Source organism: Lepidochelys olivacea, assembly GCF_965140295.1.
Source record: "Lepidochelys olivacea isolate rLepOli2 genome assembly, chromosome: 1".
NCBI classification, from domain to species: domain Eukaryota; kingdom Metazoa; phylum Chordata; order Testudines; family Cheloniidae; genus Lepidochelys; species Lepidochelys olivacea.
Genome location: NC_140411.1, coordinates 340,340,381 through 340,366,642, shown reverse-complemented (window position 1 = coordinate 340,366,642; position 26,262 = coordinate 340,340,381). Strand labels below are relative to the sequence as shown.

The 26,262-nt window shown below is 41.1% G+C and overlaps 1 protein-coding gene across 4 annotated transcripts in view; it reads right to left on the bottom strand.

The window, feature by feature from the left end:
• The window catches only part of UPF2 (UPF2 regulator of nonsense mediated mRNA decay), a gene marked incomplete at its 3' end in the record, with an annotated part of 133,945 nt that extends 119,223 nt beyond the window's left edge, over positions 1-14,722 (bottom strand). For 3 of the 4 annotated variants that reach the window (XM_084623475.1, XM_084623476.1, XM_084623477.1), the window contains exons 1-3: positions 14,506-14,719; positions 8,684-9,063; positions 6,563-7,342 (exon numbers count right to left, since the gene is read on the bottom strand). In XM_084623475.1, the coding sequence (XP_084479601.1) occupies positions 6,563-7,342; positions 8,684-9,045 (1,142 nt within the window). In that variant the 5' untranslated portion in view covers positions 9,046-9,063; positions 14,506-14,719. Of the gene's footprint in view, positions 1-6,562; positions 7,343-8,683; positions 9,064-14,505 lie in introns of all 4 variants that reach the window. The other variant, XM_084623474.1, reaches the window with a different exon arrangement.
• Between the last annotated feature and the right edge of the window lie 11,540 nt (positions 14,723-26,262).

Genomic DNA, 26,262 nt, shown 5'->3' with positions numbered 1-26,262 from the left:
ATGTCAACTCCACCTTCCTGGGAACAGACTGCATTACTATGTTTATAATCAATTTTTGACTACTAAAATGAAGAAAAATAACAGAGCTGACCACAAGACCATGGTGCTCAAACAGTATCTTCTAGTTGTTAAAAATGTCATACAATTTCCAGGCATGCCCAAATGGCTTCAGTGTTCAACTGATCCAGGTAAGTTTCAATGGTAAAACAAAATAATAAATAATAATAATTAGGGCTATCGATTAATCGCAGTTAACTCACGCAATTAACTCAAAAAAATTTATTGCGATTAAATAAATTAATAGAGATTAATCATAGTTTTAATCACACTGTTAAATAGAATACCAATTGAAATTTATTAAATATTTTGGATGTTTTTCTACATTTTCATATATATTGTATTCTGTGTTATAACTGAAATCAAAGTGTATGTTATTTTTTATTACAAATATTTGCACTGTAAAAATGATAAAAAATCTCAATTCACCACATGCAAGAACTGTAGTGCAATCTCTTTGTTGTGGAAGTACAACTTACAAACGTAGGATTTTTTTGTTTTGTTACATAACTGCATTCAAGAACAAAACAATGTGAAACTTCAGAGCCTACAAGTCCACTCAGTCCTACTTCTTTTTCAGCCAATCGCTAAGACAAACAAGTTTGTTTACATTTACAGGAGATAATGCTGCCATTTTCTTATTTACAATGTCACCAGAAAGTGAGAACAGGCATTTGGCATGGCACTTTTGTATCTGGCATTGCAAGGTATTTACATGCCAGGTACACTAAACATTCATATGCCCCTTCATGCTTTGTGACCATTCCAGAGGACATGCTTCCATGCTGATGAAGCTCGTTAAAAAAAAAAAATTAAATTTGTGACTGAATTCCTTGGGGGAGAATTGTATGTCACCTGCTCTGCCATATATTTCATGTTATAGCAGTCTCAGATGATGACACAACACATGTTCATTTTAAGAACACTTTCACTGCAGATTTCACAAAATGCAAAGAAGGTACCAATGTGAGATTTCTAAAGATAGCTACAGCACTCAACCCAAGATTTAAGAATCTGAAATGCCCTCCAAAATCCGAGAGGGATGAGGTAGGGAGCACGTTTTCAGACGTCTTAAAAGAGCAACACTCCAATGCGGAAACTGCAGAACCCGAAACACCAAAAAAGAAAATCAACTGTCTGACGTTGGCATCTGACTTAGATAATGAAAATGAACATACAGCCATCTGTACTACTTGGAATTGTTATCGAGCAGAACCCTTCATTAGCATGGACGCATGTCCCCTGGAATGGTAGTTGAAGCACGAACGGACATATGAATCTTTAGTGCATCTGGCACGTAAATATCTTGCGATGCCGGCTACAACAGTGCCATGAAAACACCTGTTCTCGCTTTCAGGTGACATTGTAAACAAGAAGTGGGCAGTATTATCTCCTGCAAATGTAAACAAACTTGTTTGTCTGAGCGATTGGCTGAACAAGAAGTAGAACTGAGTGGACTTGTAGGCTCTAAAATTTTATATTGTTTTATTGTTGAATGCAGTTTATTTTGTACATAATTCTACATTTGTAAGTTCAATTTTCATGATAAAGAGATTGCACTACGGTACTTGTATTAGTTGAATTGAAAAATACCATTTCTTGTTTTTAATAGCACAAATATTTGTAATAAAAATAAATATAAAGTGAGCACTGTACAGTGTGTTCTGTGCTGTAATTGAAATCAATATATTTGAAAATGTAGAAAACATCCAAAAATATTTAAATAAATAGTATTCTATTATTGTTTAACAGTGTGATTAATCATGATTAATTTTTTTAATTGCTTTACAGCCCTAATTTAAACCTGCAAGAGACCCATGCTCCATGCTGCAGAGGAAGACAAAAAAACTCCCATGATCTCTGCCAATCTAACGGGGGGGGGGGGGAGGGGAAGGGAGGGGAATCCTTCCCAACTGCAAATATGGCCATCAGTTATACCCTGAGCATGTAGCCAATTCTCTGGAGGAACTCAGAGCTTTTCCCATGTAGTGTCCCATCTCCAGCCATTGGGGATTTTTGCTACTGGCAGTTGCCGATGGGCCACATGCCATTGCAAGCAGTCCCATCATACCACCTCCATGACATTACTACACACAAGTGACATAAGTTTTGCTGGTTTCATAGTTCTTCAATGAAAAATGTTTTTTACTGCATTTAAAAAGTGCTATTTACTCAGCAACAATGAACAGTATTTCCTTGCCAGTAAAGGCATCAATTAGGGATAGTTTCCAACTTCTAAAATAAGCATTCTGAAAGGAGAAAACCAATTAGTTGACAAAGATTTTAAATTTATTGACCTCCTTTATAAATGAACTTGTGGGTCAGAGCTTGCTACTAAAGATGTTTATACTGTTATTCACTAGGTTTCTAGATGCAACAACACTTTGAAACTCAGTACTAATCTGAAGTGTTTAAAGATAAAATTGTAGAGTTACATGTTTACTGTATCTTAACATGCTTAATTTACAAAAAAAAGTACAGTTCCTCCTTGCTTAGTGCAGTTAGCTTTGAGAACTCAGCCTGGGATCTGAGAATCAAGCATGTTTTTTTCTTGCTGACCCATGACCACCAGTAACAAAGATTCTACAAGCCAGATTATGTCCTTAGTTACACTTCATCTTCAGGTTTTGCTATCAATAACACTTGTGCACACGACTACTGCTTTCAGTTGGTTTATACAGGGGCAACTGGTTGGACCATAGGGTTTGTCTTCACTGCAATGTTAACCTGAGTTACAACTTGAGCGTCACCCCTAACTTGAGTCCTATCCTCACACAAAAACCCTTCATTCGAGCATGATGGTACTTTTACTTGAGTTGGTGGGCGCAGTGGGGTGGATAGGCAACAGCTCAAGTTAAAACAACACATCAGTTGCTAACACAACCACTACACTACACTCTGGATAGCTTGAATGTTATTTTGAAGCATGGCTGCTCTCAGTTGAGCTAGGCCAGGGGTAGGCAACCTATGACACGTGTGCCAAAGGCAGCACACAAGCTGATTTTCAGTGGCACTCACACTGCCTGGGTCCTGGCCACCAGTCCGAGGGGCTCTGCATTTTAATTTAATTTTAAATGAAGATTCTTAAACATTTTGAAAACCTTATTTACTTTACATACAACAATAGTTTAGTTATATATTAAAGACTTATAGAAAGAGACCTTCTAAAAATGTTAAAATGTATGACTGGCACGCAAAACTTTAAATTAGAGTGAATAAATGAAGACTCGGCACACCCCTTCTGAAAGGTTGCCGACCCCTGAGCTAGGCCAACTCAAGTTAACTCTGCAGTGAATATATACCCTACGTAAACTATTCAGTTGATGTATAAGGAGGAACCTATTCTAGCTCTCTCCCTGTTCAAGTTGGTTCTGCAGTACTATTGAGAATTAAAAAAAACAGTAAGCTTATTTTTGTCAGTAAAGCACATTGTCTTTCAATAGATCTCTTAGACTCATCGACATTAAGGTCAGAAGGGACCATTATGATCATCTAGTCTGACCTCCTACACAATGCAGGCCACAGAATCTCACCCACCCACTCCTGCAATAAACCTCTCACCTATGTCTGAGCTACTGAAGTCCTCAAATCATGGTTTAAAGACTTCAAGGTGCAGAGAATCCTCCAGCAAGTGACCCGTGCCCCATGCTACAGAGGAAGGTGAAAAACCCCCAGCGCCTCTTCCTATCTGCCTTGGAGGAAAATTCCTTCCCGACCCCAAATATGGCGATCAGCTGAACCCTGAGCATGTGGGCAAGATTCACCAGCCAGACACCCAGGAAAGAATTCTCTGTAGTAACTCAGATCCCACCCCATCTAACATCCCATCACAGGCCATTGGGCCTATTTACCATGAGTAGTTAAAGATCAATTAATTGCCAAATCTGTTGAATAAGGAAGGAGCTATCATTTTTATAGTCACTTTTTAGAATAGAACTACACTCTAAATGATATTCAGTTGCATACTCCAACTTCTCATTGGTCTTTGGCCTCATGCCATCCAAATCTAATGTATGCAGGTATGTCTATGGAGAAAGAGAACCATTAATTATATTAAATTAAACAGAAAAGGGAATTTTTGAGAAATTGAGAATAATCTCTCACTCGCTCTAATTGTTATTAAGGCAGAAGGCTAACATTTTAAAATATATATTTTAATATATAACCAATGCAACCATCTCAACAAGATCCTAAATGATACTGTTTTATCACCTATGCACCAAAAAAAGACTTTGTACTTTAAGTTCTACACCTTTTGTCAGGAAAGGTTTCTCAGGTCCCGGATGGAATTTATGGTCCAGAGACAGACTCAAGAATAGCTAATAGTGGCTGACATCCAGGGCATTCGCCTGGGGCACGGGAGACCCTATTAATGTTCCTGATCTGCCTGATTCAGACAAAGGACTTGAGCCTGGGTCTTCCATACCACACCTCAGCTGAGTGCCCTCACCACCTGTTGGTTATTCTGCGGCCTCTCTTTTTTTCCTGTGGTTTTTCTACACAAAAAAACTTCTGAAGATCTTGGGTTTGTCCCACAAGAGTTTCAAAGACAGGGAAACCGTTTCCTGTCCAGCTCTTTACTGGTAGCTCTGTAGTTGAAACACCCAGTCAGGTGTTAAACTAATACTCCTGGAAAATTTTATAAACTAAAGAACTTTACAACTGTTTGTAACTGCTTGGTAATTAAGAAAAGATGCATGTCAGTGGACTTAAATTATTAGTTGGACATGCCAGTCCTCTCAATACAGAACAGCTGCTGCTTAAATGAACAGCCACAAAGAGGAGGAGGAAGGATAACTGCAATCAAATCCGCCAGCAATGAAGTTCACCTACTTGTTCCCACTGTTTCTGCTACATTTGTCTTTATGACAGACTTACTTAATTGTAACCATTTTAGTTTAAATAATGAAGGTATACACTTATTAAATTGCAAAAAAAATTATACTTGTGTTTTGACTCTCCCTGAACAAGTAAGTAGTATAAGGAGTTGGACTATAGTAAAAGTCACTACACATTCCAACTTCTTATATAGCAAAATACAGTCATTTAACTGATAAGGATGGGACTGGACTACAACAGATGCTTGAGTTTGTATCTCTCACATAAATCCTTATAATAGGCCAACTCCAATACCAAAACTGATCACCCCACACTTTGAGAAGTTCAAATTTGAGTCTAGATTTCAAACCCCGAAGTTGGAAGTGTTCAGATCAGAGGGCTTTTTGTACTCAACATTATAGACATATGCAGTTTGACTTGGGATAAATATTTCATATCCAGAATTTTGGTTCAGGCCCATCACCAATAACTGCACAATTCATGTGCTTTTGCTTATCTCTATTGGAAATATTCTAAGAATATAGGAATTACCACATCATACAAATGAGATCGTATGATGAGAATGCCTGTCATATAAGAAGACTGGCCTTGATGACCCAGGAGGTCCTGTCCAGTCCTGTGCCCTTATCAGACCATCAGTCCACCTAGGAGACCATTCTGGCTTTAACAATGACCAGTTCTGGATGCTTCAGAGAAAAGTACATATTTATTCAACAACACGCCTATCTATGGTGGAAGTTTCTTTCCAGCCTCAGACATTTATAGTTAGCTGAGGTCCTGAAGCATTTAATGTTCTGAGTCAAGGTTTAACAGGACATGGTTGAGTAGGTTAGGCCCAAATTTTGACTTTAGATTTTAATATATAAGAAATTTGGAAAGTACACTTCTTTGACAAACTATTTCCCCTCTATACTTAGAGCTATGCTGACACGATGTACAATGTTGGTACACACAAAAAAATAAACAAATCCATGTCAGCATATGGTCCATAAGAAATATGTGGGTGGGAAGGGGGAAAAAAATAAAAATACTTGCTGCCAACTGGAAAAGGACAAAACCAGCTGGGAAAGAAACGCTAGTCTCAAGCTGTTAAAGGTTTCAGAATAGCAGCCGTGTTAGTCTGTATCAGCAAAAAGAAAAAGGAGTACTTGTGGCACCTTAGAGACTAACAAATTTATTTGAGCATAAGCTTTCATGAGCTACAGCTCACTTCATCGGATGCATATAGTGGAAAATGCAGTGGGGAGATTTTTTCATGTTCTCTGTGCATACAAAATTTCCCCACTGTATTTTCCACTACATGCATCCGATGAAGTGAGCTGTAGCTCACGAAAGCCTATGCTCAAATAAATTTGTTAGCCTCTAAGCTGTTAAAGGAGTGTTACAAAACCAGTGGAGGAGTTGAAAAAAATTAAAGCAAGAGAAACTTACTTAACAGTTTCCCTCTAAAAATTATTTAAAACCTAATATCGTATTAGGTAACATTCCAGGCTCTAGAAGATTTTCTAGTTGGGAAATTTTTAAGCATGTTATTTCAGAGACCCTTCTGCAACAAAGCGCTTCTTCCACATAATTTTACTTTGGTGGCAACAATTAAAGAAATCTTAAAGCATTCTATGAGCTGCACTATTATATCAATTTATGAAGTACAGTATTTAAATGTCACCTGTTTTGTCTCTCAATATTTTGCAGCTCTCTGTGGTCCCTTTTCAGGTGTTTGGTCAAAGATGTAAAGTATTCCTTCAACAAATTCTGGAAGGGCTGTTGCTTCTCTGGGCTGATTATCTCACTAGGAGGAAAACTCAAGTTAAACTTTTCTGCAGCATTTTTAACCTTCCTTGGTACCAAACCAGCAATATCATCTCCACAATGCCGGCAAAAGCTTATTACCACAGAAACATGAGCGTGAGTCTCTCGATCAGCGTTAATAATGTTTTTTAGCTGTTCATAGATTAAAGACAGACCTTCTTTATCAGTGAAAATCCCAACTATTGTCAATTCTGCAATGAAACGCAAGTCAGTTCTTAGTTTGGTAATGTTGGGAGTTTTCTCTTCTTTCCTTGCTTCAAAATGCTTTTTCCAAACCTGAAGTAGTGATGGAGCAAAATCAGCATAGCGCTGGTGAAAGAGAGAACACAAGTGCACGGCACAGTTCACATCTGATATTTTCAGCTTTGCTTCAACAATAGAAGCTACAGCTTCTGCAATGTACTTGCTTAAATTGAGGCTATTAAAATCATGAGACAAGGAGTCCCTCTGTTGTTCTGTGATAGTTTTTAGCTTCTTAACAAAAGCAGTGTTCTTCTTCAGACTCGAGTCCAGCCTGCTAAAGAAATTCTCCTCAGGACGGTTGTCTGGTGCATTCTGGTTTTTGCTGCGAAGTTCCTTTCTTGCTTGATGGCGCTCCCAAGCTTCCTGATGCAGTTGATGTGCTTCCTCTTTCTCTCTAAAGAAAGAAACAACAATAGTTATAACCTGATAAGACCTCACTAATTTCCATTATAGATTACTGAATTTTGTAAACTGACAAGTAAATGAACCATTTCAAAACAAGGATAATGCACCACAAGCTAATTTATCTCAACTGTAGTGCAGTTTAAATTTTTCCTGATACTTTATATGTACTAATGAATGTTCTGTAATATATTTTACTGATAATAAGGAAGTCCTAGTAACTCCAAGGCTTCACTAAATAGCACTTCTATTAAATCTTTTCTAAGGAAGTGCCATTTATGTATTAAAACAAACACATTAGCAAGGTTCTATACAGAAATTTTTTATCACAAAGCATTAACAAAGCATAAATACTACAATCATTTTACTCAAGAAAGAAATACAATTCACTTTGGGACAGAATACAGCAGCTGTTAACAGAATAAAGTAACACTACACAAGTGTTCTAGATAAGAAGAATTCCAAATCCAACTGATATTGCAAAGGCAATTTAAGTAGACAAAATGTATTCGCCTGGAGTCTGACCAAGACAGACACATTAATATCCTTACTCTTTAAAAAAGTGTCATGGTATCTTTAATGAACACAAATGGTCAGAATCTTGGTTTTGTTTCCCTCCAACACCATAGTGTCTCTTAAAACCCTGCTATGGATACTGACTCGGAGAGAAAACTAAATTAACACCACTTTCTGCTGCATCCTATCCAGGTTCTCCTTGCAGATTTTCCATCCAAATACCAATTATTTGTGACTGCTGACTATTGGATGGCTTTAGAGATCACAGCCCATTTCCAGTGCTTAAAGGTTTACAGCAACTGCTTATATAGTAAGGTTGGTCTTGTGGCTGAAGTACTGGACTGAGAATCAAGATGCCCAGCACCTATTCCTGGATATATTTCATTGTGATCACAGGCAAGTCACTTGGCCTCTTTGTGCCTCTGTTTCCCCATCTGTAAAATGGGGTAACACTTCTGAACCTCAATGAGACTTTGTGATGTTTAATTCAGGCACATTTATACACCACATGAGATCTCCAGACAGATGACATTACCAAAATCCAATGTATAAGCCAAAGTGATAGCGGTTAGTACATACAAACAACTACTGCATACTTTTAGCTTCTCACAAATAGCACTGAGCATATCACTTGACACGGACATCTATATTTACCAAACAATTATATATTTTTTTACCTTCTTATTCATAAAATTAAAAAAAGTGACCCAATACTGCAGTCCTAACTTTGGCACAACTCCCACTGACTTCAACGGGAATTCTGCCTGAGTAAGGACTATACTGTTAGGCACAGTTAAGACTTAAACATAAATCTTACTTCAATTGTGCAGCTGCCTCCTCTTGCTGACGTTTTACTTCCTCTTCTTGTTTCTTTTTCTCTTCCTCTTCAAATTTCTTTTTTTCTTCATCTTCTTTTCTCTTCTGCTCTTCTTCAGCTTTTATCTTGTCCTCTTCTTTTTTCTTTCGCTCCTTGTCTTCTTTTTTCCGTTTATCCTCCTCCAGTTTTTTCTTTTTATCTTCAGGTGCCTTCAGAGTCTCTCTCTTTAGGCCAACCTTCACATCCTCCTTTGCTTTCTCTCTACTGCTCACTGACCGCCTTTCACTGAAGTCTTTTTCTTTGTTATTTAATGAAGATTCTTTTTCTTCCATACTGGCTGACTTTTTACGCTCAGCTGGCATTATGTTACCCAGGCAAATCTGCAGAAGTACAGGAATATCACCATTATTATTGCATTGGCAATATATGAACAAACTAGTTTTCACTATATCCTGACATTCACTAAGAATAGTTGAAGTAAAGTAAATTTCATCCAGTATGAGGATGAAATTCAATTAGAAAATTGGGTGCAGCTAAGCAATCAACCTGGAAGATGATATTCAAAAGAACTACACTGCCACGCTGTTCCTATGGCACTAAGATCATGATTAAGGAGAAAATGTGAGTACTGCACGAAACCCAAATGCCTGTAATTGCTTTCAGCATATATTATGGCATTCTCTTCAACCTGAACTGTGCAGTCAGATGACTGTTCAAAACTACAACAGCCTGGAGAAAACCTAATCTTTGCAGCAAAGCTAGCATTCCCATTTAAAAAAAAAAAAAAGTTTCCTGATCAGAGCCAAGTACCTACAAGCTTAAATAAAAAAAAAAAAACAACCCCTCAAAGAAAGGCTTTCCCAGAAAATCTTTTTTCCCCTACCACGAGCTGCAAATTTTTTTTTTTTTTTTAACTGTTCATGCAATTCAGATTGAGGTTGCTGGTATGCTCACTGCTGCTATGCACTTTTGGATCCTGAAGTATCAAAAGGGCTATTGTGGGATGTTTATAGACTGACAAAAACTACAGCCCCGATTCAGCAAATATTTATATACATGCTTAGCTTTAGATCCAGATTTCTACAGGTATTCAGGCATTGTTGTGCTTCGTGTTACAATACTTAACTGATTTGGGAACCTAAATCTCATTTTCAAAAGGCATTTAGGAACCTAAAAGCTATTGACAGTCAATGGGATTTAGGCTTCTAGGTCTCTAAAAGACATTTGAAAATGAGAGCCTTTGAAAATCTGAGCCTTAGTCCCATTGTGATTATTCACATGCTTAAAGTTAAGCACATAAGCATTTGCAGAATCAAGGCTGAAGGCAAAGGATTTTTTAATACCCTCATTTCTAGTAAGTTATGCTTTTAAAATGCATTCTTTTTTCCCCAGAGAAAATTTAAAAAACTTTTGAAGGGACATTGTTGAATTTAAAATCTTCTAGAGGGTGGGAGGAGAGACATCTTTCGCTGTGTTACTAATATCTACTTAAATTGTTAGAACGAAGAGTAGTGAAAAGAAATTTCTTTTTGCTATTTCTTTTCATGTATTTTCTATACTTCAGTCATCTTGGACAATGAAAACTGACTAGTCAGATTCATTTGTTTCTCATTTTCTTTAAATGTTTGGGTAAAAAACAAAACTATGGGATATTTGCATGTCAAAAGAAATAAAAATGTAAGAAAAATGTTTTCCAGTATTGAAAAACTTTATTTTATACATCCAACACTCACATTGTAGGCCTTCGTTATCTAACAGTGCCCCTTAATCCATCGGTTTTACCTGTTCTTAACTACACATATTTGAAAAGTATACATATAAAAATAAAACACCTCAATGAAGAAAATCCCTATTTCTAATTAAGTACTTTTTCTATTTTCTCCTGATTAAATGGAAAAATTCTTCAATAATTTTCCCCCAAATTATAATTAGTCTTAATACTGTATTGAACATGGAGAGTTTTCCATTAAAAATTTCCTAAAATGTTGGTCTGATTTTTATAAATAATTGTTTTAAACCAATCTATATCACAAAAAATTCACCAAGGATAGCAACAGAAAATTCAGCAAGCATAGCAACAGTTTAAGGTTTTCCACATTGTGCTCCTTACATACAGTGTACGTCTTTAATGCAAGAAAAAGTGCTTTCTTAACTCAAATTAACTAATATGATTTAAAATAGCAGTGAATACCAACTCACTTTTAACTCGGGATTAGAAGCTTGAGTTCATTCCCTGCTCACACTTATGGTGCTAGCTTGAGGTAAAAGTCAAATTGGTATGTCCTCACTGCTAATTTAACCTAGATTAGCCAACCTGAGATAAGACTGCACTTTTTTTCCCCTCTTTTTATTTTTTTCCAGTGAAGACATACCAATAATGGTGAGAGACAGGTCAGTTACCATGGATGACCCATTCAAAACTTGGCCTCTCTGCTGACAGAAGTCCCAGTGAGTGCCAACTGTGAGGGTTTGGAGGGAGAGGGTATTGATTTGTATTAACTGGGAACAGGACAGAGGGCAATTAATTTCTCGAGTTACAAAGCTGCTAGCAGATGGTAACAACTTTGACTCCCTAATGACCTGATAAGTAGTGACTAGTTACTGCTGAAAGACTCCATAGGACCATAACCCATCACTGATCCCTGCAGCCATCCAATCCCCATAACACTGTATTTTGACTTTTTGGTTTAATTAGAATGGAATTAAAATAGATTTTGTGTTAAGTCAGTACATTTAAAAAGCAACATACTAAAGGCCAGATGCTGCAACTGGATCTATGGAAATAGGTTATATGTAAGTATTTGGGGTCTAGGATCTTGAATCCAGTTGCAACATCAGTTCCTCTAAATATTTTGCCCCAAGTTCAAAAGTAACATTTAGCAGTCCAAGCTTACAAATGGCATATAATAGAGGCCATATTAATCCAAGACAGCTACTCAAGTTTTTTGTTTGTTTGTTTGTTTGTTTTTTTTGGGGGGGGGGATTTTAAAGTTGAACGTTCTTCCATATTAAAGTCAGCTTAATGTCCCCACCAATGAGATTCAGTCCATTTTAATATTCCACTAGATTCTCTTTAACAATTGTACTTGATAAAGTTGTGTTCTTCCTGATGACACCACTAAATAAAAAGCTTTGTTGGAAAAAAGTTAAAGGAAACATATCTATAAATTTAAAATGACCTTTATTAAAATCATAGACTCATAGGACTGGAAGAGACCTCAAAAGGTCATCAATTAAAAGTCTGTTAGGTCAAAAAAATAAATGCTGGAAAGTCCCTAAATATTTGTTAACACTGTGACCCTTACCTTTGCTCACCCATCAGTTGTTGCTTGAAAAAAAATTTAAACATCCTCTGTTGCACATATAAATTATAGTAGCATGGTCATTTGCGGAACAGTCATATTTGCACCCACCCTGCTAGCTTACATCAAGATCAGGGAGAAATTCAGGACTGTCTTTTGCAAAGGAATGTCTCATCTTTGCAGGTATGCGGCCTGTATATTAAGGCTGATATTGAGAATTTTGATCTCTGATCTATAGCTGGCCAACACTGGATAAATGAACAGGGTAAAGAAAGGCATACAGTTCATAATGTGGTGAACAAAGGCAAGGTCTAGTATGGATGACAAGGAGGGCTATATGAAAAATGTGAGGTTTTGACCATACTATGTAAATGATAAAGAAACTGATATCCAACCACTCATTTGAGTGTGTATTGCGGAAACAGGCATTAACAGTTTATAACCTAGTAAGTAGTAGAAATCTGTGGCTCATAACTAGAAGTTAGATACAAAAAGATGGGGGTAAATAGGAAGGTCAGAGTTAAGGAAGGTGTTGAAAACTTTACTGGAGTGACAGGTTTCAGAGTGGTAGCCGTGTTAGTCTGTATCAGCAAAAACAATGAGGAGTCCTTGTGGCACCTTAGAGATTAACAAATTATGCCCAAATAAATGTGTTAGTCTCTCAGATGCCACAAGGACTCCTCATTGTTTTTAATGGGATGATCTGTAGTGACATTTAGGGGTTGTGAACTTATAGCCTTGTAGTGTCCTCACTTCCAAATGTTTGGTTTTGTAAACATTGTACAACTTTCTAATTTTTTTAATTAATTTTGTTTCCTCCCTTAACACAATCTTAGGTTTTGTTTGGGAATTTTCTTGATTTGTTTCTGAATTTTTTTTCTTTATAACAAGCCTGATATGTGAAAACTTGATGTAGTTGTATTCACAATAGTGCAGAGTACAAAGACTGTCAGTTCTAGGACACCTGGGGAACTTGTACAGGAGTCCAGCCCCAGCTTTTTTTTAAATAGTACACAGACAATGCTTAGCAGAAAATACTTATTGTAGTGCTTTTTTATCTTGAACAATCGCAAAGAGTTATACAAAATATATACAGATAGCATAATTAATGCAGCCAACCTTAAAAGTTGGAAGAAGAAAGCTCAGCACCCACTCCTCTGTACTTAAGTTTTTCACCATCTACAAAATGGGCATTCAATAATAGTGTTGTTTTGGGGTTTCATTAATTTATGTTTGTAAGTACTATGAAATCCAGGGATGAAAGTCAGTATCTAAAAGTAAAGTACTCAAGACCAGATTTTGTATTTGATTAGAAAAAAAAGGTTTTCCCCCCAAATCTCTCTGTGCTGCTATGGGGAGTTGCATATTAGTCACCATTACAGGGTCTTGTCCAGTTATTTTATAAAATACTGACTAAGCAAATTGAGGAATTATATAAATTAGTCCCATTTTGATAAGGTACTTAAAAATGCAAACTGCAAACTCTGCATGGTTCCCTATGACAAATATTCCATGACAGATGCACAAACTGTCAGAACTAAACAAGTTTAAAGAATAATCCAAACGGTCTGCATCAGTGAAATGCCACAATCACCCAGTCAAACCTAAACTCAAACCCACAAAACAGACCAAAAGAGACGGATGAAGGCGAAAATTCATAATTAAACACAAGCATGGAAAAGGTGGGTTTGATCTAAGGTTCATCACTGACTTTTACTTTCTATTCCGTCTGCCTTATTGAAAAAAGTTTTTACTGTCCTAACTCCACAGATGGGCCTCCTTTGCTAGGGTGAACGCAAAAAGAAAAGGCCCAAAACACAGTCACTAGATGGAAAAAAACCATGTGTCCACACAAAAGTAAACAAACAACCCTCTCACCTGCTCTACATGTCACACACAAACCCATCCCCACCGAATACCCTGGTTCAACTGAGGGTCACCTCCTTTGTCTACCCCTTCAAATACCAACCCCCCCCCCCCACCTTTTCTCCTTGCCCGCCTGGCACCTCCCCCCTTCTCTCCCTCCACCCCCTTAGCCTCCCAAGGCCTTTTGCCCCCAGCCTCATCTTACTCCCCTCCGCCCCACACTCCACCCACCCAGCCCTTCCCTCACATTTCCCCCGCTCCTCCCTCAGGCAAACCCCGGAAGCCAACTTCCCCTCGCGTGTCCCCCCGCCCGCAGCGAGCGCCCTCCCGCTCATGGCCCCTCTCCGCCCTGTGACCTTTCCACGCCCACCGGGCCCTTCCCCGCACTCAACTCTCCCCACGCTGAAGTCCAACCTCCCGCCCCCGCCCCTCCCCGAGCCCCGGCCCCCTCCCCAGGCCCCGGCCCCACTCCTGCGCTGGCCGCGCTCCTCCAGGCAGCCCCGCTCCCCGCCAGCCCTGCCCCGTCCCGGATGTCCCTGCAGGCCGCCCGCTCTCTGCCCCGGCCCCACTCCTACGAGCCCCTGCACCCCCAAAAGCCTGCTCCGCCCCGCCGCGGCCCCTCTCCCCGGCCCTCAGGCCGGCGGGGGCGGTTACCTCTGCCCGGTGTAAACATCGGCTCGGACTCCTCTAGCCCCTACTCCACCACCAGCGTCGGCCCCCGCCGCTTGCCCGCAGAGGACCCCGGGCTGCTGCCGCGCCGCCTGCCTGAAAACACTCCGCCGCGGAGGGGCGGCTCAGCCCTCTCCTGGCTGCGGGGGGAGAGAGCGCGCAGAGCTCCGGTCCAGCCGCTCCGCCGCGCCCCCACCCGCCTCGTTGGCGAGTAGCGGCTGAATTCAGGGACGTATCAGGCAGCGCGGCGGGCAGCCCCGGGCTGGCGTGGGGTCCTCGGGGCCGGCAGCAGGCCTGCCCGTGCCGCTCGGAGTCTGGTGCCTAGGAGCAGGAGGTTGTGAAGGCGGAAGTGGCCAGAGGGGGTGGGGGACAGGTGTTGGGCTCTGGCCTCCATCCTGCCCAGTAGGGAACACTGCCCCGCCGTAGCCCAGGGACACCAGCCCACCTGTGGCTCTAAGCCGGGAAGTCACCATGTTATGACGTGACACATGACTTGTTTTGTGGGATGACATCACATTGCATCCCATTATGTCATAGCAACATGTGACGAGGTTTTGGTGTGGCATGGTCTCCTATCACATGTCATCTGTGATGCCCCCTTGGTAGGATCATGTGACATCAAGCACACCGTGGGTGGCACAGTGCATTACGATTACAGTCATGGCACACCTCAATGACGTCTGTGGAGCGTGGTGTGCCCTCATGTTTAAAATGCACACTAGGGAATAACTGGCAAGGTGGTCGTACTGCTGAAAGGGGTCTGGGGTTTCTAGCAGATCACAAATTGAATATGTTAACAATGTGCTGCAGTTGCAAAAAAGTCTACTATTTTGGGGGGTGTATTTACAGGAATGTCATATATAAGCCACGGGAGAACATAAGAACCACATTGCTGGTAGGGATGTAAAATATTAAACGGTTAACCGATAAGTAAAGCTGAGAGTTTGTCACGGAGGTCATGGAAGTCACGGGTTCCGTGACTTTCTGTGACCTCCATGACTTCTGTAGTGGCCGGTGCGCCTGGCTCAGGCAGCCCCTGTGCCAGTCATACCGGCCAGTGCTGGGCAGTCTTGGGCCACTGTGACCCCCCCACCCAACAGAGTTTGGTTGTTGGAGGGAGCAGGGGGTTGCGGCATGGGATGGGGTGACGCGGGCTCTGGGCGGCGCTTACCTGGGGGGCTCCCTGGAAGTGGCAACATCCCCCTCGCTCAGCTGTTAGGTGGAGGTGTGGCCAGGCAGCTCCCTGCGCTGCCTCTGCCTGCAGGCACCACCCCCACAGCTCCCATTGGCTGCAGTTCCCAGCCAATGGGAGCTGCAAAGCCAGTGCTCTGGGCAGAGGCAGCGTGCAGAGCTGTCAGCCCAGACTTTCACCTAGCAGCTGAGCGAGGAAGATGTCACTGCTTCCGGGGAGCCCCCCAGGTAGGCGCCACCCAGAGCCTACCTTGGGTCAGGGGAGGCACGGAGCCAGGTAGAGAACCTGCCATCCCCACCAGTGTGGGTCCTGGGCCATGCGCCGCCACCCACGCCCCCTCAGCACCAGTGGGAATCCTGGGCCGTGCACTGCTGCCCGCGCCCTCCCAGCACTAGCAGGGGTCCTGGGCCATGTGCTGCCGCCCGCCCCCCTCCAGCACGATCAGGGGTCATGAGCCACGTGCAGCTGCCCTCCCCCAGCACCCGCGGTGCCCCCGGGCAGCTCCCCCACAAGTTTTAATCACAGGTATTTTTAGTAAAAGTCATGGACTGGTCATGGGCCATGAATTTTTGTTTACTGCCTGTGACTTTTACTAAAAATACCCGTGACTAAACATAGCCTTACCGATAAGTATTAGTCTTACTGTTAATAAATTACAGTTAACATTTAAAATAGATTGGCAGCAGCCCTGATCCTGGACCCCACTATATGGGGCTGTGCGGCAGCCCTGGACCTGGAGCCCTGTCTTGTTAACGATTAAATGGTTAACCGATATAATTTTAATAGTTAAAATGAGTACGTTTTTAAACTATCTTTACATCCCTAATTGGTGGGTCAGACCTATGGTCCAGGTAGACCAGTATCCTGTCTTCTGACAGTGGTCAATACTAGTTGCTTCAGAGGGAATGAATAGAACAAGCAATCATTGAGTGATCCATCCTTTGTCATCCACTTCTACAGTCAGAGGCTAGGGACACCCAGAGCATGAAGTTGCATCCCTGGACATCTTGGCTAATAGCCTTTATTGGACCTATTCTCCATGAATTTATCTCATCATTGGCAATCCCTCAATTCAAGGATGATCTCTACCATAGATTTATGTATGGGTCATGAGATGATTAATTCTTTTGGAACCCCATTATAATTTTGGCCTTCACAACATCCCTTGGGAACAAGTTCTGCAGATTGACTGTGCATTGTGTGAATAAGTCAATTGTAATTGTCCCCCTTTACTTGGCACTGGTAAGGCCTCAGCTTCAGTATTGTGTCCAGTTCTGGGTACCACAATGATACTTTAGGAAAGAGGTGGGCTAATTGGAGAGAATCCAAAGAAGACCAACAAAAATGATACAAGGTTTAGAAAACCTGACCTATAAGGAAAGGTTAAAAAAAACCTGGCCATGTTTAGTCTTGAGAAAAGAAAACTGAGTGGGGGAACCTTATAACAATCCTCAGATATGTTAAGAGCTGCTATAAACAGGACTGTGATCCGTGTTTTCCATGTCCTCTAAATGTAGGACAAGATGTGATGGGCTTAATCTACAGCAAGGGAGATTTAGATTAGTTAACAGGGAAATCTTTATGACCTCTGGAATAGGCTTCCAAGGAAGGTTGTAAAATCTCTCTCATTGGAAGTTTTTAAAAACAGGTTGGACAAACACCGGTCAGATGTGCTCTAGGTGTACTAGATCCTGGCACAGTGCAGGGGTCTGGATTTGATGACTTCTCAAGGTCCCTTTCAACCATATATTCTCTGATTCTATGATCCAGTACAATGGAATGATACTACAGCAGCATGACATGATGCCAAATCAGTGACATGCCTCAATTCAATATGATGACTTGGACATTATCCCCTTTAAGTCAACACTGAACAGTGCCCCATCATTGTGTTTGGAGGCACTGTGCTACTTGGGGTTTAGATGAGTCATAAAAATTAGGTTCTCAGCACTTGTGTTCATTACATATGCCATGACACTTTGTGTATTATCACATATATAGCACTATATACTCCTGGAGGAATTCTGCACCAAAAAAATTAAAAATTCTGCACACAATATTCTAAAATTCTGCATATTTTATTAGTCAAAATAACACAATATAATTTCACCAGTTTCAAATTTTTTGGTAATTTATTTCAAAATACCTGTCAGCAAGTTGTTAATCTTTGTTGACAGTATCTTCTGTTTCAGTGAAATTAAATATTTAATTTAAACAAAGATATTATACAAAAGTATGTTATACAAAAGTATTGTAACGACCTGGCCTAAGAGGGCACTAACATCCTTAAGGACTGTTTTGTGTCTGTCATGTCTTGTCCAAGTTCAAGCTTATATGTGTATTGTAAGGTTTTTGGGTCACACCACAGTAGCAGGAGGGGGGTTGGTGAGTTCGCTATAGGTTAGCTGTAGCATAGCAGGTAGTTAGCATGGGGAAGGGTAAACTGTGTGTGTCGGGGTGAGTGTCTGTGTGTGTGTGTGTGTGTGTGTTGGGTCATGTACATAGTTCACCAGTCAACACCCCTTTGTCTCCAGAGGTAGTATGCATGCCCGTGTGCCAGGCATGGGCGGCAGTGCTGGGTGTGTGTGTAGTGATAGGTGGGAGCTGAGGGGGGTGGGTTCAGGCTCATGTGCACGCAAAAATATTACTTCTATATGTAACTAATACATTTGAAACATGCAAAACTGGGAAAAAGAAGCATTTTGGAGGAAATCACAAATTCTGCGCGAAAAAATAAAAATTTGCAGGGAACATTAATTCTGCACAAATTCTGCCCTGCACAGTGGTGCAGAATTCCAGCAGAAGTAATTATAAATGTTATAATTTAAAATGGTCAGCAACATGATATCAGGGTTACTTTTTCTGAGCTGCAGGTGGGACTAAAGAGTAAGGGAACACAGCGGATTTACCATTTGATAGGGACATTTTTTAATTAAAAAAAGTTTGTGATTTGGTATCATTAAGTTGTGTACACTGTTAGCCTATGTAATCATATTACTGTTACTTTTGTCCTCTCTTACTTTTTTCCCCTATTATTTCTTCCCTCAGTTGTGTCTGGGCTTTAATCAGGTGGCAAACTCTTTGGAGCAGTGATCGTATCTACCTACAACACCTAACATACTGAGATTCCAATCTTGATTGGGACCCTTTAGCCATTACCATGATAAAAAAGGATAAATTACGAATAGTAATAATAATAATATAATGATTGCAGTGTTGTTGTAGCCATGTAAGAAGAGCTCTCTATATCTCAAAAGCTTATACCTTCCACCAACAGAATTTGATCCAATAAAAGATATTACTTCACCTACCTTTCAGAGTAGCAGCCGTGTTAGTCTGTATTCGCAAAAAGAAAAGGAGTACTTGTGGCACCTTAGAGACTAACCAATTTATCTGAGCATAATGAAGTGAGCTGTAGCTCACGAAAGCTTATGCTCAAATAAATTGGTTAGTCTCTAAGGTGCCACAAGTACTCCTTTTCTTTTCACCTACCTTGTCTCTCTCTCAAGTGTATAACGTCAGAACACTAAATTGCATCATAGAATCTGATTATTATTTTGTGTATTTCCTTTTAGTATGTGGTCTTTGCTTATTTCCATTTAACATAAAATAATAGTAAAATAATTCATTGCAAGTATTTGGAGTTCCAAGCCTATTTGACAATGAGTCAAACATCCTTGTATCCTGGTCCATTTGCATACTATCTTGCATATCTGTAGCAACAGCTGTCTGAGTATCTCAAACCATTTTACAAACACTAATTTAGAAGCACAACAACTCTGAGTTATCCTGAAAGGTTCACAATCCTCAGTAAGCCTGGGCCATATTTTTGGTTGGTGACTAAAGCCATAAGCATATTTCTCCAGTTTGGGGGTTGAGATTGGCCCAAGCTGCAAGATTCAGATCTGGAATTTGAACTACCCAAAGTTTACAAAAAGAAAAGGAGGACTTGTGGCACCTTAGAGACTAACCAATTTATTAGAGCATGAGCTTTCGTGAGCTACAGCTCACTTCCTCAGAAGTTTGAATCCAGGAGTTTGCCTCAGTTCGCTACAGAGATAGGGCCAGTGCTGCAGTTAGAATCCTGGTTCTTGTTGCAAGCGGTATTAGGGTCTTGGTCTGAGCCCTTCTTTACTTTTGAATTTTATGATGTAATTTTCATATAGCTCTACATTTATGGTAATCAGCATGAGAAAATACTTGATCACAAGGTTGCTCACTGGCTCTGGAATGCTATTCTGCTTTTACTACTTCCCATAATCCAAAAGCAAGAGTCAGCTCATATTTAAAAGACTGTGTGCACTGTTTAATGATGCGGTGTACATTGCCAACTTTTACAGGACCAAACAAGTTTTTTCCAAGAGGAGCTCTACCTAACAATTCCAGAAGTGTCCAAAATCCTGGTGAATTTCAATAGTTAATGTTTGAGACTGTACCGCACTGCATAAGTGCTGAGTATTATTTATAAATAGTACAGCAGTTTCCCTGCTAGTCACAGATGTGATCTCACTTGATCTCCAAAACGAGAACTGGTTGCCTGATTAGGGTGGATTTACCAAAAGACAGATGATCCAGATACTGTTCAGACAAAATGGTATTCCAGACAGAAATCAAAACATATTGTGCTGGTTGTGGCCAGCGGATGCCAAGGCTCCTAGTCCTCATTGAACACTGACAAATGTGTAGCTGGAAACCAGTCTGGCTCACCTGTGTGTTAGCATTGTTAAAATGGATGTTAAGTTTATAAGAATGTGTTTCATGTTTTGACTTTGTGAAATGCTTGTGAGTTGCTGCATGCATTAATCTCACTTACAATATCTTATCCCACATTATAAGGTGATATTTAAGTGTTTTGCTCTGTGACTATAATAGTGTTTGCTATGAAACTGTAAACCCCCACAGTTAGGAAAGAAGCATTAGCAAGTGAGAACTGCTAGTTTACCATAAGAGGTGTCATCTCCTGTCCAACAAAAGACAACCTATAGACATCAGTCAAGCCATTATGGAATATCAGTGGACAAAAGATTGTTGATTTGTTGATTGCTCCCCCCAGACCCATGAAGAGAAGATGTGCATAAATGCTTGTCCCATCACAGCTTGAGCTCTGGGCAAGGGGAATAAAAATCCCTGTCAACAAGAAATTGTTATCTTGATGCTGCTTGGACTTCAGGGAGAAGGCAAGACTTCTAAGTATAAGCAAGGAACCCCTGCTGTTTAGCTTGGGTTGGGCCTAAAGAACATATAGAGCTTGCAGATTACAGCAGCTTCTATCACGTTTTGGACCCTGATACTGAAACTCATTTGTGTGTGCATATTAACCTGCTTTAACATTATAAATAATGCTCTGATTTTTTTTTCCTAGTTAATAAATCTTTAGTTAGTGTGGTGGGGTGGTCGCCCCACCCCCTGAGAAAAGGGCTAGAACAGGCCTTTTGATGCTGCACAGACCGGCAGCCAATCAATAAAGGCCTGTGGAGGGCCAATCAGGGGAAGGAAGAGGCAGCCAATCAGGGCTGGGAAAGGCCCTATATAAAGGCTGCCTACAGAGCAGAAGGCAGTCTCTCCCTGATTAGTGAGGGAGAAGGACAGACTTCTGAAGCAAGGAGCCAGCATTTTGGACAGAGCAGTGCTAGGCAGGGCAGGCTTGCGGGAGCAGGAGAGGGCTCCAGCCCATTACCTGCCAGGCTGCAGACCCTGCTAGAAAGGGCCTGGGAGGTGCGCAGCGCCAAAGGGGAAGTGGCCCAGGGAAGAATAGGTGGACAAGAGGGGAATGAAGGAGGGCAGAAAGAGGCTGTGGCTAGAGGGTCCCTAGGTTGGGACCCAGAGTAGCGGGTGGGCCTGGGTCCCCCTGTTTCCCTCCTTATACTGCACCTGGCCATGGAAGATGGTGGCCAATACAGACTGCAACTTGCCCCTGAGCTAAGGGGCTAGACTTTGGGTTGTGGTTGGCCACTGAGGCAGGTGCGAGTCCCAAACACTGCTGTTAACTGTGGGACCCCCCTTGGAAGGGGGTGAGTCTGGAGTAGTGAGCACTGCTGGAGGGCAGTGTCCTGAAGCGGATGCCGCTGAGCGGGGAGCAATGTGGGTCCAGGGCAGCAGAATGGACAACGGGCAAGACACCATGCACTGAGGATGCTCTGCAGGGGACAGAGCTAATTCCCAGAACAACCAGTGGGAGGCGCCAGCGGTGGTGAGTCTTGACTCCGTCGTAGTTAGTTTATCATAGGATTGGCTACAAGCGTTGTCTTTTGGTTTGAGATCTGAGGTGCACTTGACCTGGGTAAGTGACTGGCCCTTTGGGACTGGGAGTAACCTGAATACTGTTGGGATTTTTTGGTGTAAGGGACAATCTATCACAAAGGCAGGCTTACCTGGATGGGCAACATAGACCAGAGTACCCCAGGGGACTGTCTGTGGCTCCATATTAAGGGTGTTGCAGTGCCTGAGGAGCTCCCACTTGATACTTAGATTTCACCAACTAAGTATAGAACTCATGACCAGTTTGGGGTTTGTGCCCTGTTTTGTAACAGTCTGTCTTAAGTTCAGTATTCATGTTCATGAACCACTCCAGACAGCTTGACACTGGTATTGGTACTTTCTTCACTGAAGCTGCCGCCAGCTGTGCAGCCACGAAGAAGTTGCCTCTGACGGATCTACTTGTGCACAGCGCACAGTTTGTGGACATAGCTGCAAAGTTTGCACAAGTAGGGCCAGCTTTATCCAGGGTGTAAGTCTATTGACTTCAGTGGTGTTATACCAGCGAGGAATCTGGCCTGTACTCAGAGCTGGATTTAGGAGAAGGCGATCCCAGCAAGCGCCTGGGTCACCGGGCTTGGAGGCACCTGGCTTGGGGTGCTCTTTTTGTTAGCAACAAAAATAAAATGTTTCAGGTATTCCATATGTGTATTCATTTTACTAACCTCCTAGAATGTTCTGACCTTTTGTAGAATCTTGTGGTACCTTCCAGACTCTCTGACAACTACATTTTCCATGACCCTCCTAGAATGTTGTAAGCCATCCCCTCACAGGTATTTAAAGGATGGGGTGTTGCTAGTCAGTCAGTGAGATATAAGAATGAAGTGAAGTGAGAGTCCAGCTGTGATATTGGGAACCTTGTTTTATTGTGAAAGTGTATTTGTGTTTTAAGTCTTGAAGAGTGTAAGTAACAACTGAAAAGGGACATAGCTACCAAACCCCTACTACTTTGATGAGAAGCTGCCTCGATTTCGTTGTGGCCAAGAGACAATGGTTTTGAAGATACCATCATTGCTGCCAAAAAAAGGTATAAAATTTAGCCTGTCTTCTAGGAAACTCGTATTAACTGGAAGAAGAGAGAGTTTGATTACAAGGGCAGAGATGAGGTGATGGGAAGCTCAGAAGAAAAATTCAAAAGGGTGTGGTGGTTTTTTTGTTTGTGTTTTTTTTTTTCCTCACTCGTTGACACTGCTCGAGTGTCCATCAAAGAGAGGTTTGAGCAAATGAAGCACCATGAAAAGATCTTGGGGGGTGTTGTATGGCAATAGTAAGCTGCCAGCAAAAAAAGAAAACACTCTTGAACAATTGTACAGACCTTCATCGGACACTGACACATGTGGAATGTTCAGATGTCAATGATAAAGACCTGTATGCCAATTTCAACAATGTCCATCAGATTTTGCAACACAAGAAGCACTCTCCTCTCCAATTCATTCATGATGCAGAACTGAAGGACACTTTTCCTAATGGGAGGATTCTGCTCACGCTGCCAGTCACAAGTAGTGAGCGTAACCTTTCAAAGTTCAGGCATATTAAAACATATCTTTGATGATGGCCGATAAGAGACTGACATCGCTTGCTACGTTATTGCTTGAAAATGCCATTGGCCAGTCTTTGGATCTCTCTGGTGCTGTGCTTCAATTCACAGGGGCAAAGGTGAGAAAAGCAATCTTTTGAACTAAAGGACTAGGGTTAACATTCTAAGGCTGTTACCTACCGTAACATTATTTACCCAGTGTTGGTGCACGGTTCAATATCTTCTTAAAATTAAAAAGTTTCTGTAAGCTTAGAGGAAACAATTGCTGCTTTTATATATTTATATTGCTGCTTATATATGGCATGAATAAATACAGCTTTACAGATCCAAGTGTGCAAATTTTATCTTCTATAACAGGGATAAATCATGCATGCAAATCCGTGCATCAAAGTCATGAAATGGGCTACAAATGCAATAAAAAAATAAGGTATTAAAAAATTTAAATGGAAGACACTCCTCGCCTGGGGAGCCACTTGGTCTAGGGCCAGACCTGCCTATTCTTTTTGCAGAATGATTTGACTGTGTTGCTGCCTTTTCAACATGAGGAAGATGTGCTGTCATTAGAATTCCTGAGTAGAAATAAAACCCCTCTCCTTAGTCTCTTATAAGGGGGGATAGTGGTTTATGGGAAGATCTGTTTTTAACTGAATGGGAATTTTATCCAATAGCTTTTATTCCTGAATTTTATGGGTAGCCCTGCAACAGGGGAGGAAAAACTACACCACAGAGGGAGCTCCTGCTTGGAGGGTGGAGGTAGGGAAAGGGGCAGGGACTGGCTTGGCAGTGTTGAATCTCTAACTGCAGAACAGCAGCAAGGCCCTGTGCAAAAGTAGGGAAAAGGATCTGAAGTACCAATAGTCACATTTGGCTTTTCCAGGCCATGAGCAGCTCTCATCAGAGTCCTAGATAACCTTCAGGACTCCAGGGTACGGCAACTCAACTGAATCTCTTCACCTTGGAATCAGAGAGAGACCCTTTGTCCATTGGAAAGTAACAAATTCAGAGATTTTTAAGGCCAGAAGGAACCATTGTGATCCTCTAATCTGAATGCCTCCATAACACAGGCCAGAGGATTTCCCTGAATTATTTCTTTGTTCAAGTCCAGTAGCTGTGGTTGAACTACTAGAACATATCTTTTAGAAAATCATCCAATCTTGATTCCATCCTTTCCAGTGATGGAGAACCCACCACAGCCCATGGTAAGTTGTTCCAATAGTTGATTACCCTCACTGTTAAAATTTGCATCTTATTTCCAGTCTGAATTTGTCTAGCTTCAATTTTAAGCCACTGGATCTTGTTTTACCTTCTTCTACTAGACTGAAGAGCCCCTTATCGAATTTCTGTTCCCCGTATAGATACTCGTACACTGTGACTAAATCAACACTTAACCGTCTCTTTGATAAGCTAAATAGATTGAGCTTCTTTCAGCTGTGCCATTTTTTGCCTGAGATTAATGTAAGGCTGATAGGCCTATAATTACCTGGGTCACCCCATTTACCTTTTTAAAATATTGGCACAGCATAAGCTTTCTTCCCATTTTCTGGAACTACCCCAGTGTTTAAAACCTTATTGCAAATCCACACTAATGCTCCAAAAAGTTCCTAAACCAGCTCTTTTAAAACTCTTCGATGTAAGTTCTCCAGACCTGCTGATTTTTAAAATAATGTAGCTACCATTTAACATCTTCCTGAATTACTGTCAGAGTGGAAAGTGTTTCATCATCACACGGTGTGAAAATACCATCTAGCCTTTTCTTAAATACAGAAAAGAAATATGTATTGAACACTTCACTCTTATTTGCATTATTGACAAATCTACAATTTCCACCTAGTAATGGACCTATACCAGTCTTAGGGGGCCTTTTGTTCTAGATATTCTTTAAATACTTCCTTCTCCAAACCTCCTTGTCCTTTTGCTTCCCTTATCAATTTTCTAAAGTTCCTAACTTCTAACTAATAATTGCTATCAGCTTCTCCTTTCCCATTTGTTATATATTGGTGGCTTTTTTTCTTTTATAAATTGTATTGCTGCTTTCATTCCCCTTAAGACAGGCTATATTTTTAAAATGCATAGCCTTCCTTTTGAAATGTGGTAATCACTAAAATGTTCCATATTATCATTCACATTTTTGTTTAAAATTTTTCTGCCAGCTGATTTGTCTCCTGTTGCTTTCAGCTTTGTTATATTGGCCTTTTAAAGCACCAATTATATGTATTGCCAGTTCAGATTTTATTCTGTGTGACAGACCCCCTGGGTACAACCTGGAACTGTGGGACTCTTTGTGCCCCCTTAACTCTCCAGACTGGGCTGTCTTTCACGATGCTGTGCTAGTGACAAGCAGCAAACCCCTCTGAGTGCTGTGATCACTAAGCCAACAACATACGGGGACACACCAAACTAAATTGCATGAATACTCTCAAAGCCAAAGAGAAAAATCTCACCAGCCCTGCACCCCAGAAATGTACCATCTTACACGGCTCAAGACCTTCTCTTGAACAATGCAAGCTCATTAATGAGTTTGCCACTTCGTCAAGGATAGTGGACATGCACCAGCATTTATAATTTGAGCAGATTCCCCAAGCACTCCAGACAAACTCTCTGGTAAGCATAAAACATAGATTTTTAAGTGATTATAAGCAGTAGGCATAGAGGTCAAAGTTGGTTGCATAAGAAATAAAACTTAAATCGCAGTCTAAATTCCACACTTTATCAGACTAAGAAAAATTTGGATCAAGTCATTTCTCACCCCACTAGGTGT